The 14062-nt window shown below is 38.5% G+C and overlaps 1 protein-coding gene across 8 annotated transcripts in view; it reads left to right on the plus strand.

The window, feature by feature from the left end:
- The window catches only part of plekha7b (pleckstrin homology domain containing, family A member 7b), a 72590-nt gene extending 60083 nt beyond the window's left edge, over nucleotides 1-12507 (plus strand). For 5 of the 8 annotated variants that reach the window (XM_077563353.1, XM_077563356.1, XM_077563357.1 and 2 more), the window contains 9 exons: nucleotides 1693-1878; nucleotides 2144-2261; nucleotides 2355-2446; nucleotides 3040-3252; nucleotides 6100-6324; nucleotides 6716-6849; nucleotides 7681-7829; nucleotides 10614-10769; nucleotides 11935-12507. In XM_077563353.1, the coding sequence (XP_077419479.1) occupies nucleotides 1693-1878; nucleotides 2144-2261; nucleotides 2355-2446; nucleotides 3040-3252; nucleotides 6100-6324; nucleotides 6716-6849; nucleotides 7681-7829; nucleotides 10614-10756 (1260 nt within the window). In that variant the 3' untranslated portion in view covers nucleotides 10757-10769; nucleotides 11935-12507. The remainder of the gene's footprint in view (nucleotides 1-1692; nucleotides 1879-2143; nucleotides 2262-2354; nucleotides 2447-3039; nucleotides 3253-6099; nucleotides 6325-6715; nucleotides 6850-7680; nucleotides 7830-10613; nucleotides 10770-11934) is intronic. The other 3 variants (XM_077563354.1, XM_077563361.1, XM_077563360.1) reach the window with 1 other exon arrangement.
- Nucleotides 12508-14062: the final 1555 nt, after the last annotated feature.

Raw genomic sequence — 14062 nt, forward strand, 5'->3', positions numbered from 1 at the left:
AAAAGGTTTGACTGCATAATATTAATAGTTTAAACTAGGGTTGTGTACATTTTTTAATCGTGATTAATCGCATGACTTCAATAGTTAACTCTGCCTAGTGGATGTGATGCAAACCCCAGGGACTGTAGTAGCTAGTCATTTCATCAGACCTTCTGAGTTTTCATACTCTTGTTAACATAAAAGTGTTAAACTAATAAAATAAAAAAAATATGGCTGCGTATTTTCATCATTGATACAGTAATTTAATAATAATTCATAAAGTTGAGTTCAAATTAAACAGATGTACTGTACTGTAAAAAACGAGTGTGATATTAATTCATGTTGAGGTCATTTTACTGCCACTAGATGGCATAATTGCATTTTTTCCCCTCTTTTCTCTCCTTTCTAGAGAGAGCTCAATATTGGTTATTCAGTAATCATACCGATTCGACATGTCATCAGCATTGCTCTCTCTCTCTTTTTTTTCCCTCTTTTACTTTTTTTTTTGTATGTGCGTGAGTATGCGCATGTGCAGGTGTGTGTGTGCATGTGTGCGTGCGTGTGAGTGTGTACTCATTAATTCACCTAAAACCTATTAAAAATCCCATACCGTTCACCTAAACCGAATACTTCAGAATCCAGCTAGAGTCATGAGGTTGTCAGGAGACCCGAGGAAGGATCAAAGAAAAGAAAGGAAAGTGAAATCCAGCACCGACCAGACATCACCTACTACCCACCGGGTTACCAACCAGAATCTTTCACCAACCCCAGAAACATCTAAATTCCAACAAATTAGGGATATTTCAAGAGACCAAAGGAAAGACTAATTGCATTTGTAATAATAATAATAATATTAATGCATTGGATTTATATAGCGCTTTTCTAGACACTCGAAGACGCTTTACAATGAAACAGATACATTATTCATGCATTCACACATTCACACTGTGATGGCGGTAAGCTACTTAAGTAGCCACAGCTGCCCTGACGGAAGCGTGGCTGCCAGTGTGCGTCTACGGCCCCTCCGACCACCACCAAACATTCGCACCTTCCATAGACCAGTGTGAGTAGCAAGACGTTGGTTGGTGACAGCTCAGTGCATTTTTCTTTTCATATTAAGAGCTATCTAATCTTTCAAATGAAGTAACTTGTGAAATTCTGCACATTTTAAAAATTGTAAAATACAACTTGACCCCAGTCTCCACAAATATATGCATTATTATTAAATTTATTACTGCTAAGTTTTGACGTGGACGTGCCTGCTGCATTTTGACTGAAATTTCCCCAGCACAGGCTTTCCAAGTAAGGGGTGGTCTTTAATCGCACATTCAAAAAATTTGTGGCATTAAAAGAACTTTAAATTAACTCAAAATCAACGCACTAATTTAAACTTTAAGTATAATGCAAACTATCATTCCAAAGCACTCAAAAATAATTACCTTTAAAAAGAAAAGGCTTATTATTATTTAATTTTGACTATGTAACTTCTACAATAAACCCAGGCTTACTAGCTACTCCTTCCCAACACACCTTGACACCATGACTATTTTCCTATTACCCAAGGCCTCTGGTGCCATCTTGTGGCATCTTAGGGTTACAGAAAGAGCACCAAAACACAAATAGCTGACAATTGGGTCCACAAAATCAAATGTGATCCAGTGAATTGGAAAATCCCCAAATACAGCTTGAAGTAACCAGATGGCGTTTGTGCAGGCTGAGGAAGACGTGCCTCCCAGACCGCCTCTACCTCAAGTTTACAGTCCTGATGAGAACCCACCGGCCGTGCCCCCGCTGCCCAGGGAGACCACCGTCATCAGACACACCTCAGTGCGCGGGCTCAAACGACAGTCTGATGAACGAAAGAGGGACCGAGAGATAGGCCAAAATGGAGACGTTAAGGTACAGTTGGCGTAGGACTTGGGATATTACACATTTTTGAAGTAATCGTATTTTTAAGGGTTTTTACAGTGTAGTCCAAAATATAACTACCAGATTGGTTTTATGCTCCGTTTGTGTCCAAATATTTAGAATGTTTAATTATGCTAATTTCCATTAGCTCACTTTTCACATTTATATGTTCGCGTTAAGCTAGCCAACTTTCATTGGACAAAATGTTTTGTTTTGAATTATAGAGATGTTAATTGTCTTTTGTTTTATGTATCAGGTGGAGCTCAGGCCTTTCCTGAGCGATCCTGAGCTTGTGGGTGTGGATAACGGTTCTGGCATCACCGGCGTCACATCTTCAGGACACGATGGAGGTTATCAGACTTTACCTGGCAGAGGTGGGGTCACGGTGACGTCATGTAGCACGTCACACATCTACAAAGTCCAAAGCTATAACGTTTGAAAGAGCTGTTTTTTTTTCTTCCTGTCAGGCGTAGCCAGCTCTTCGCTCAGACTGAATCACTCCTCAAGCATCTCATCTTATGTGACCCTACGGAGAGCGACGTCAGCTCCCGGTGTGAAGGTGAGACTCTTTAAACAACGTATGGATGATCCCGGTCACACTTGTCAAATCATTAACTCATTCACTGCCATTGACAGCAATAGACGTCAAAAATTAATATGAACTATTTCTATTAGTTTAACATTTTTTTTCCATTTTTGTTAATGAGTATGAAAGCCTAGAATTTTTATTTTTTTTGTACATTTAGAACAGATATAAAATTTGTGATTAATCGTGAGTTTGTAATTTTAATCACCTGATGCCCCTAATTTTTAATAATCTTTTCTTTATTTTTCTTTATTTTTTTTAATAATCTTCTTTTTTTTTTTAAAGAAAATTAAAGATTATTAAAAATTAGGGGCGTCAGGCGATTACAATTTTGACCTTACTAGTTAACTCACAATTAATCACAAATTGTATATCTGTTCTAATACAATTTTAAAAAATTCTAGGTATTCATACTCTTGTTAACAAAAGTGGGGAAAATGTTAAACTAATCGAAATAGTTCAAATGAATTTTTGACGTCTATAGCCGTCGATGGCAGTGAATGAGTTAATGATCACTTCCTCTCTCTCTGTTTTGCTTTTGCTTCCCCTCCCCGCTGTCATCCCAGGAGCGATCAAAAAGTGCCTTGGAGCGACTCTATTCTGCGGAGGCGGCGCCTCAGCGCGGGAGGATGAGCGCCGACGAGCAGCTGGAGAGGATGAAGCGGCACCAGAAGGCTCTGGTGCGACAGCGCAAGCGCACCTTGAGCCACGGGGACCGCCACACCTCCACCTCATCACGCTCCTCGTCCTCGCGTCCTCTCTCGGAAGACTTGGGATCTGTATGTTTCTAATCTAGAACACCACACGTCACACTCTCACGCATGGCGCCGGGCGAACCGAGAGTGGCCATCGAACATTCGCCTGGCATGAAAAACATGCGCCGTGCATGCTAAACTACGTTTTAATGCATGTTTGCAAAACACACATGTACACATGTTTATTTCTGCTTCACTGACTTTTAAGATCAAAAGGTGTTTCATACTAAAGGTAAAGAATGTTTGTTCTCATGCCAATGATTTTACATTGACTGGAATCATCCATACATTACATTAACACGTCCCTCTCAAAGCACGTCTGTTGTCTTTCTAACGCTCCTTGTCCTCCGTCTCTTCATCTAACAAATTAAAAAATCTGCATATAGTCAGCTGCCGTAGAAAAACATTCAGCTACAGTGAATGTATATGTGAAAATTTCTCATTTTCAAAAAGGTTTAGATTTGCTACAAAATGGCAGCACTTTTCTTTTTGAAGCTCCATAACTTACACTGATGTCACCAAAGCAATACAGTTACTAAAAATGCTGCACTGTTCACTGTACACCACTTTTGTGTAGCAGCACTTCTTCTTCTCGTCTCAATCAGCCGTCCATTTTGCTGCTTATAGTCACCAATGTTGCCTTCTAAAAGTAATTTCTTCTTTCGTCAGTCACTTCTTTGGTTTTTTGTTCACCCTGACAGGAAAAAGCCCCCTCATTCTTTTTTTGTTCCAAGTAGTGATATTTTTGGCTGATCATACAAACATTTGTACTGTAATTGTGACTTTATTAGTATGGCAGCATATGTTACCGAACGACTATGCTGTGTTCTGACAGTACAAATTTGGGTATATCATTTGAATAGAATTTTGTCATCAACTAAGCACCCACTATATGTTCCAAGACTCCCAATTAATTAGCATTTTGAAATGATTTTACCTATAACAATTAATAGTTTGGTTAATGCCCCCCAAATGGCACAATACTTAAGACTATATTGAGGGGGGGTCATTGAATACAAAAAAAAATTCTCCCTGTTACACAAAAAGCTTAAGAACCGATTCATCCATCAATTTTTGATACTGCTTATCCTTACAAGGGTTGTGGGCGTGCAAGAGTCCAGTTGACTCTGGGTGAGAGGCGGGGTTAACCCTGAACTGGTCACCAACCAATCACAGCTTAAGAACATCTTTGTTTTATAAAACTGCAATCTGTCAACTGCATATTTTAATTAACAATCAGACTGACTGACACAAATCTTTGCTGCCAATAGAAATTACTAAACTAACATAATGTGGATACTTTCATAGTCTATCATGTAGATGCTATGTGTGAGCTTGTGTGTGTGTGTGAGAGAATCTGAGCTATGCATATCTCCATGTATTTTTCATGTAACACCATTATAACAATTTTACTTGATGATTTTTACTACGATAAATCTCGTCATTGCTGATCTCGTCTTTGAAAGATGACCGGTTAGTCTTTTGTAGCCCAATAATAGCACGTGCTAGCCTACAACATCATGAGATCCGATACAAGAGCTGCATCCAAAATGCATAAGATAATGCAGCTTTGTATTGGATCTTACAAGCATGTGCAGGTGTACCTAATGAAGTGTCTCATGAGTGATTTTGTATAGAAAATAACTCTGGAAATAAAACATTGGTAGCATTTTCTCACTTGTTTTCATTCAAATTGTTGAACCTTTTAAATGAATAAACATGTATGAACTCATACTGGCATGTTTTCTTTTTGGTTTTTAGTTTTGTTTGGTGAAAATGTCATCTTGAGTGTGCCAATGTATGTCTGCGTTGCACTTTACTGGCCTTGTGTGTAGCTTATTAGCAGCATTAGCATGTAGCATGTCTATTGCGCATGTTAGCATGCATGCTATGGTATGTTTTCTTTGTTTCGACGCTTTTCCCCCTACTTGACCTTAACACCATACACACACAGTACAACTTTATTATTATTATTATTTTTTTTTTTACAGTTTTACACTATATAAGTGTACTATTCTGTATTTGAGCACTACGGTTGAGCAACTTTGCCATACCAATGCTACATGTTCTTAGTAAAGCAAAACTGCAGTAGCTGACATCTGTGCAGGAGATCAAATGTAAATGTGAACCGTGTTTAAAGCTTTTTGAGCATTTATTCAATGTCCCAGATATCCAGCTTAAGATCAGTGTACTAGTATGCTCCTTGTACTCGTAAGAATTCACCACATTTGTAAAATGGTTGTCTTACTAGTGATGTTCACCCCCCCCCCCCCACTGCTGTATGACATAACTCCATCCTTCTTAATGTACTAGTACACCCTTATCCTAGGACAACTTCGTGTTACTAGTGAGGCAAAAACTGAGCTAGCTGACATCTCTGTGCTACTAGTATAAGAAAGGATACTGAGCATTTTGTTGTTATTCAGTTTAAGATCCATGAATGGGTACACTCTTTGTCCTCACTAGTAGAACAAATACTAGTAATGTGTTTTCAACTACTGTATAAACATTTTGGAATACTAATAGGACATGTTGATGAGGCAAAACTGCTAGTGGGAATTTTGACACTAGAAGGAGCTTGCTAGTATGTACACTTGCCTACTAGTCGGGTCTAGAGTTAACTTAATACTACTTATGACACTTTTCAAACTACTGGGTTAAAAATTATGTATTTTCCCCAATATGGGTTATTTTTATTTTTAACCAGTCAGCTTAAAAGGCGGACAAAAGTGTACTAGTACACGGATCTTAAACTGTATAAAAAGTACAGTAGGCCATATGAAATAATTGCTCTTCCATAGTCTTGACTTTCTGCCTGTTACTGATAACCTGGTGTGTTAACGTGTGTGTGTGTGCGTGTCTTTCGTGCAGTGGAGGAGAGAGCAGGAGTTTGACCTACAGCTGCTGGAGAGGGCCGTCCAGGGCGAGGAGGCGCAGACGGTGAGGAGCGTCCAGGGGGAGGAGAGGCCCCCCGAGCACAAAGAGAGACCCCGATCGCACTCCGACGACTGGCTGAGCTTCAGCTCCGCGAGCGGGACTCCTCAGACGCACGACGGCCTGGAAACATTGGATTATGATGCCAATTTAATCAAAGAGGTACAGCAAGTGACCTTTGTGCTTTTAGTGCAGACACATAAATAGTGTTATCCCACACAGTTGGCTAACCTCTTTAATCTTTTACAATCCTTCTCAAATGGGGGTTCGGCCCCAGTGAGTATTTGGGACATGTGACACAAGGAAATCTTTTTTTTTTTTTTTTTAAACATAGCCTACTAGAATAAAGTGTAATTGCGCATTCCTTCTCGTAGGTGGCAGTGGCGCTTCTCGTCAGAGTGCACGTAGTATTAGCAGTACAGAGAGTTCAAATGTGGCAGACATTTTATATTGAGATAACTCTCTCCTCGTATAATTTTGACCCTGTGTACACTTCTAATACTGTTATGCACGATTATGCTAATTGAGATTTTCCCCTGATTTCTTTGCACAGCTGTCAAAGCCGCAGAAGGTGTTGATTCCAGAGCGATATGTGGATTTAGAGCCAGAGGAGCCTCTGAGTCCTCAGGAGATGGAGGACCGTCATCGGAAGGTGGAACGGATCAAGAGCATCTTGGCAAAATCCAGGTTAGTTATAGAAATACAAATAGAAAAAAAAGGAAAATGTTTTTGACCAATGATTCTGCATGTAGCTAGCGGGCTCCCTCTTGTGGTATGCGAAACAATCTCTGAATTAAATGTTCAAAGTGTCCATAAAAAATTATAATGGCTTAACGTTACAGTACATTTGTTAAGTGTCACAACGCGGAGCTGCGGCCCAAATAAAAAAAAATGCTTAACTTAGGGGCAGCATCATGGTGACATTAGACAGCACATCCAATAGGAGAGGAGTTGGCTGAGTGATTTCAGAGTGCAAACAGCAACAGACCAAGTAGTCTTTGAAAAAGCCATTATTTAAATAAAATTGTACTTTGTTTTTTGTTTTTTGAACAATGCTTTCATTGTCCTATATTTAAGCACAGTGGTAATGTAAGTATTCGTAATGTGCTGCATTGGCTTACAATAATATTAAACATACTATATATGTTTTTTCTTTTTAGGATTATTATTTTTTTAACTATAGAGTTTTAAAGTGGGTCAAAGTGGTGCTTGGTGCAAAAAGTTTGAGAATCACTGTATTAGAACACGTTGAGCTTTGCTATTTTAACAGCATATGTGACATCAGTCTTTTTGACATAGTAAAACAACATGAAGGACATGTTTATGTTGGCATTGGCATTTATTTTGCTTCCTGCTTTTTCTCAAGTGTAAGTGCCATTTTTGCGTGTTATTTTTTTGTATTTTGGGGTTGTACTTTAACAACACAAGTAAGCGCTGCTAAAACAACAAACCTGTTGTTGTTTTTTGTCAGTGAATGTTAATACTGCATCATTTTAATTTCCTGTGTGCATGTTACAGTGTTCAGAAGCTGGCACCAGGATTATGTGCAGACAAGTCTGAAGTGAGCCTGCTGGGTCTGGACTCGGTTCTACAGGAGCAGGAGAGGATCATCACCATGTCCTACATGCTGGCCTCAGAGGCCTCCCTCAAGAGCAAACGGGTCACAGGTATGTCCAGTCTTGTGTAAAGTACCTGAATGCCATACTTGGTAAAAGTTCAAGTGTCTTCATATAGAAATTAAAGTCACCTTGTAGAGTTGATTGGGAGTATTAAAATATCGGACATTTTCTGTACTTAGGTATCAAAAGTAATTTCCTGATATTAAAAGTAGTTCAGTATGGAGAGTAAGATTATGTTTAAAAAGGAGCTTTTCAAATTGTTCCTATATTTTAATTTATTTTAATTTCATAGTAGTTAAAGATTTCTGTATTGGCTAATTTAGCTATTAAGCTAGCTATCGCATGTTAGCCTGACCATTACATTTGTTATAGAAAACTATAGGGAGCTATTTACTTGTATATACGTTTTCATGAAGACATGCTGATGACAATGCAATAAAATATTGCAAACTTGAACATTTGTTCAATAAACATTTGCTTAAAGACATTTCAACACTCTAGTTTGTTTTTACGCCAATATTTTCCGCTTTTACTGAAAATGAAAATCGGCTCCAAATATTGGTAAATGGCATTACTAATGATCAGTATAGATATCAACTCCTAAAAAAAAAACACATCGGTTTATCTCTAAAATGTGGTGGTGTAAAAATTTAAGTTGGCAGAAATATGAATAACAAGTGTAGTACAGACAAGTGAAAATTCTACTTAAGTACAGTAACAAAGTGTAAAGATGTTAAATTGCTGTATTTAGTATAAGGAGGGCAAAATTAGCCTTTTTCTTAAATAAGAAAATGGTCCTGATGGTTTGAAAATGATGGAAGGCGGAGAAGAAGGTGTCGATTCAAGCAGGGCTCTTCATTCCTTAATAACTTGACATTATTCCGTGTCAGGAGCTCACATGGCGCCTAATTGCAGTCCGTGTGGAATGTTTGAAACGGGGGAGGACTTGCTGGATGAGGCCATTTTGTGTGCTGATCAATGACCCAGTCAAATGCTGCATAGCATTAAGACTTCTTTGAAGGCACGGCACCTCTCTGAAGCCGCATGAAAGACACTGCGCTCACATTTCATCTTTCTCCTGCTCTACAGCAGCCAGGCAGCGGGAGTTGCGGCTGCGCACGCACACGCGCGCGCACACACACACACACACACACACACCTGTCACACACGGCAGCACTCAAGCTGTCGAGCCGTTTGGAGGCTTCATCAGCACGCTGAGGCAAAGTCAACAATTATAACATTATTTCCAGCGTGGAGCAATGTCAGAGAATATAACTGGTGGCATGTTGTCAGAGGAGAGGGGAAAGAAAGTACTAACGCCCTTTCACAGCCTTCAATTGAAATCAGTCTTGCCTTCTTTTTCCATACTATTATGCATGACAGCGTTCCTCGACAGGACTATATGTAACATAGTAATTAAAATTTACATATAGTAACATTTTATAGTGCAAAGAAAAAGCACATTTGGGAAAGTCAAAATGTGGCCACATCCCGAGCCATGTGATTCCTCTCAGCCAATCAGCAACATGAATACTGCTGGTAAACATATCACAAATTATGGTAGTGATCAGAATGTAAAAAGTTTTTATGATTTCTTGTACAGTAGCAACAATTTTGAATAAGTATTAGATCATATATGGTAACCAGTCAGAGGTGGCAAATCCAGGTTCAGAAAGTAAAAACCCTGCCACAGTTTTGCTTTAGCCCCAGGTGCTAGTTAGCTAGCTAGCTCCCATGGTGCTCATTTACCTGCTAGGGAGCTAGCTAGCTAGCATGAAGGGCTAAAGCTAAACTGTGGCAGGGTTTTTTTCTTTCAGTTGCTAGCTAGCTAGTTTGGACACTGTTTACCTGCTTGGGAGCTATCTGTCAGGTCCTAAAGCCAAACTGTGGCAGGGTTTTTACTTTCTGGACTTGGAATTGCTACCTCTGTAAACAGTCACAATTAAGCAGTACAACTAAGACAGTACAACTATTTTAATGTAGTATGTCAGATTTCCCTAGCTGACCCCCCACCCCCCCATTATTTTTTATTCTGATATGTATTCATTCCTATGTATGCACTTGGATTTGGGTATTTGTAAGGGGGAAAAAAAGGCCTAAAACGGACATCAGCGGACAGAAAAAAAAAAGTCTACACACCCCTGTCAACTTCAAATGTCAAGTTTTTGTGATATAAAAGAAAAGCAAGTGGATCGTTTCAAAACTTTTTCCACCATTAATATGACACGTAACATGAACAACTCAAAATCTTTTGGAGCGTTGTGAATAAAATAAACAACTGAAGTAATATGGTTGCGCTAATGTGCACACCCCTTATCATCATGCTCTCCACCTTGACAGTGAAGTTTGGTGGTGATAGCATAATGGGAGTGTTTCAGGAAATTAAATAATAATAATAATAATAATAATAAATAACAACAGTTGAGTTGAACATGTTATAGGTCACAGTAATGGAAGAAAAAGTTTTTAAATGATTTATCTTGGTCTAGTTTTTATACTACAAAAAACGTGGCATTTTAGCAGGTTTGTTGTGTGTGTTTTTTTAATATCCATTTGTACTATAATAACCCCGATTGTAAATTACATAAAAAATGTAAAATGTAAAAAAAGATGGTCACTTATATTTATTTCACTTGTACATTAGTGGTTTTGAGCTATTTACATGGTCTTGTGTGGTTGGTTTATTGTAATCTATTGTAGGTCTGTGATATAAAAGTGGATGACACATGACACACCTTGTTTTCATTACTTCTGTAAATGCTGGTGTTGAGTTATATAGCAGCCCTTATCATTCCTCCTCGTCTCTTTTCCTTCTATGTCTCTCGTCTTTAGTTGCATCACAGGCTAACAGCCCCGTCCCACCTCCTCCGCCTCCCCCTCCACCTCTTCCTCCTCCCCCTCCTCCTCTCCCTCCTGTATCTGTGGCGCCTTCCTCCTCTCCTCTAAGCAACGGGATTCACTACACATTTGTGTGATACAAGAAGAAAAGTAAGGCTGAACTGCATGTTTTCTTGGAAGTCTGCATGTGCTAACTGTACAGTACAGTATGTATCTGCTCACAGGATAATCTACATCGGCTTTCCCCACAGTGATAATTGTGGGAAAATTGTGCTTTGGCTCAAATATTTGTAAATGGCTGACAAAAGAAGGTTTATGTAATTAACAGAAAAGTCGCTGAGTGATTTAACACCTCCCGTGTTCACTATTTGAAAAAGCAGCATTCCATTTAACTCCTGCACTGGCGGGAAAACAATGGAATTACATCATTGTCGTGATTGACGCATACGGTACAGTGTTATCTAAAAAGTATTTTTTCAAAATTGCATTTCATCGTTTTCCATCTGGCCAGAGTGTTTTTCTCAGCAATTTTTTTAAATGGGTTTTTATTAAGGCCCAATTGATTATCAGCTGACTGATTTATTCAGCCAATATTAGCTTTTATAATGGATAAAAATAGGCAGATTTAAAAACAGATAAAAAAATCTACAACATAAGACAAAAACAATGACTCCCTTAAAAATGCCCCCCCCCCCCCCAAAAAAAAAATTATTTGTGGAATATGAATAAAGTAGCAAATCTACCCATTTTTTATCCATCACAGGGGGCGACCATTTTGTCTCTTGTTGCCGACTGCAAATGACATCACCGTTGCGCACGCCTCAGGTAACAACCAATCACAGCTCAGCCTGCAAACATCACATGACCACTCAGAAAACAGGTCAGTCTTGAGTGACTGTTACCTGAGCAACTGTGATGTCATCTTCAGCAGACAGCAAGTGGCAAAATGGTCGCCCGTGAGATAAATAAAAACTGGTGGATTTTGCTGCTTAATTCATATTCCACAAACACAATATTAACCAGAATGAGACGTTTAGACTAGTAAGGGTGCATACAACATAAAATCGCAGAGATTTTTTGGGGTTAACCTTTGATTAATCGGTATCAGAATTGTATTCTGCCAAATATCAAATATAAAAGAAACATTTTTTTTATGGCTTGGCTTATGAAGTTCTCTCTTGCTCAAGCTTTTTACACAAGAAGGCCTCTTCTTAATTAGAAGCCTTTCTTCAAATAAACACATTGAGTTGAAAAATGAAGAAACAACTTTTATCTTTCATTTCCATGGTTAATGTATTGTTTTTGTCTTTTTCAGCTCAAGCAATTTCTGGACACTTGAGGTCCTCTATGACAATGGCAACAAACATCAGGATTCTTCAAGAGAAGAAGCTTTTGAATAATCCTGGATATATTTGCATACATCACTAGATGAATGTAGAACATATTTAACCTTCTCATACAGCACCAACAACCTCTGAATGGATTTTTTGGTTTCAAAAAGAAATCTGCAGCACTGAACTCTTGAAAAATATATTTTCTATACATGCTATTGCACTTTGAGCTCACTGTAAAAATGACTGAAATATTTTGTAGTTGGCTATGAATCAACCTTTGTTGTTTGTTCATGTACATAATGTCAAAAACATGAAGGACTGAATCTGTAATGATAGTAGATTTGTATCACAAAGAAAGATGTTTTTTTGGGGGGGTGGGGGGTTGATTTTCAAACAATATCATATCATGTACATATCTTCCACATAACACTGTATTCTTCTCTTAGGTTTTATTTTTGCCTACGTCCAGATGGAGTAACATTTCACATATTTTGAGTGGGACTGTGAAGGTCGCACAAAAATATGAATATTAAAGCCATTTCACACAAACTTTATTCATTACTGTATGTGTCTTATTTGCAGTTTGAATGGACAGAATGGAACATGGAATGACAAAGGTGTTCAATAATGAGCAACTAATGCTACGTTTTGACAAAATTTAAGAGGTTAAGACTTCGACTTGGAAATGTAAATTGCTTGACTTAGGGCTGGTGAATGTATTTTGAACCATTTTTTTGTGAATAGGCGATGCAATTTATTATAAAACTCAACGGAAATGAAACAACACTGCTTGTCAACAAAGGCTATTTTCCTTATGAAATGTGATTACAAAAAAATTGATATTTCTGTAAATTGATCACTACACTTGACTATACAAATGACCCCTTTTCACCTTTTTTTTTCACAACAGCGCCCTCTATTGCCTCACTTGTCACAATAGCATCAAAAGTGACCTAAATGTTACAGTCATTTGAATGGAATGCTGGATTGCAGTAAGAACAACATTTTGGAGGACATATTGTACTTTGTGACCAACAGCTTCTCAGCCATGCGACAATAACACAGTCTTTGTCACTATTTAGCAGAGGTGTGGACTTAAGTCATGTGACTTGGACTCGAGTCAGACTCGAGTCATGAATTTGACGATTTTAGACTCGACTTGACTAAATGTTAAAAGACTTGCAACTCGACTTGGACTTTAATAACAATGAGTAGCCTTTTATTGAGGCCAGCCTAAGGCACACCTGTGCAATAGTCATGCTTTCTAATCAGAATCTTGATATGCTACATCTGTGTGGGATGGATTATCTTGACAAAGGAGAAAATTCTCACCACCACAGATTTGTGAACAATATTTAAAGGAAACATGCTTTTGTGTTTGTAGAAACATTTTTAGATCTTTGAGTCCAGTTCATGAAAAATATGAGCAAAAACAAAACCGTTACGTTATATGTTTGTGTTTAGTGGAAATTGTGCATTTAGCTAATTAAATAAAACCAACCATTTTTGTCATTCTTTCACTAGTCCAAAGGAAAAATGCAAAGTCCGCCCCCACGTATTCTTTCATTCTCCACATCGACGGTTCTGACCTGTTCATCTGCATGGTATCATTTGGAGGGGAAACCAAAAATTCAAAGCCTTATTTCCATTCCTTTGCTTATACTGTGCATGCATTTTCCATCCACGCTAATAAGTGGAAGTATAGAATGCACATATTTAAATCATGAACTACTGTATGTCTCCATTTCAATTATAACTGCATATCATGAATATCATGAGGAGTGAAAGTGCACAGATACGTACAGTGGCACCTTAGCAGGGTCAAAAGAGTCAAGTTGTAAGCGGATGTACAGTGCGGGCCCATCGGGAGTTTGCCTGTTTGGTGTTCGGGGCAACTCGGGATCTGGCGACGATTCTCTGAAAGCGTAGAAAAGTGATCATCATCCAAGAAGGAGAATTCCAAATTTTCTTTTCGCAGAGATGAATGGCATTTCCATTCATTTAAATTGAAAATATCTTGCTATGAGCAGAGCCATGGAACAAACGGCGCTTGTAAGTCAAGGCACCGGTGTATCAGGTTTTCGTCTTCAGTCACGTCCTTCCATGCAC

The sequence above is a fragment of the Vanacampus margaritifer genome, chromosome 4, assembly GCF_051991255.1.
Source record: "Vanacampus margaritifer isolate UIUO_Vmar chromosome 4, RoL_Vmar_1.0, whole genome shotgun sequence".
Taxonomy (NCBI): domain Eukaryota; kingdom Metazoa; phylum Chordata; class Actinopteri; order Syngnathiformes; family Syngnathidae; genus Vanacampus; species Vanacampus margaritifer.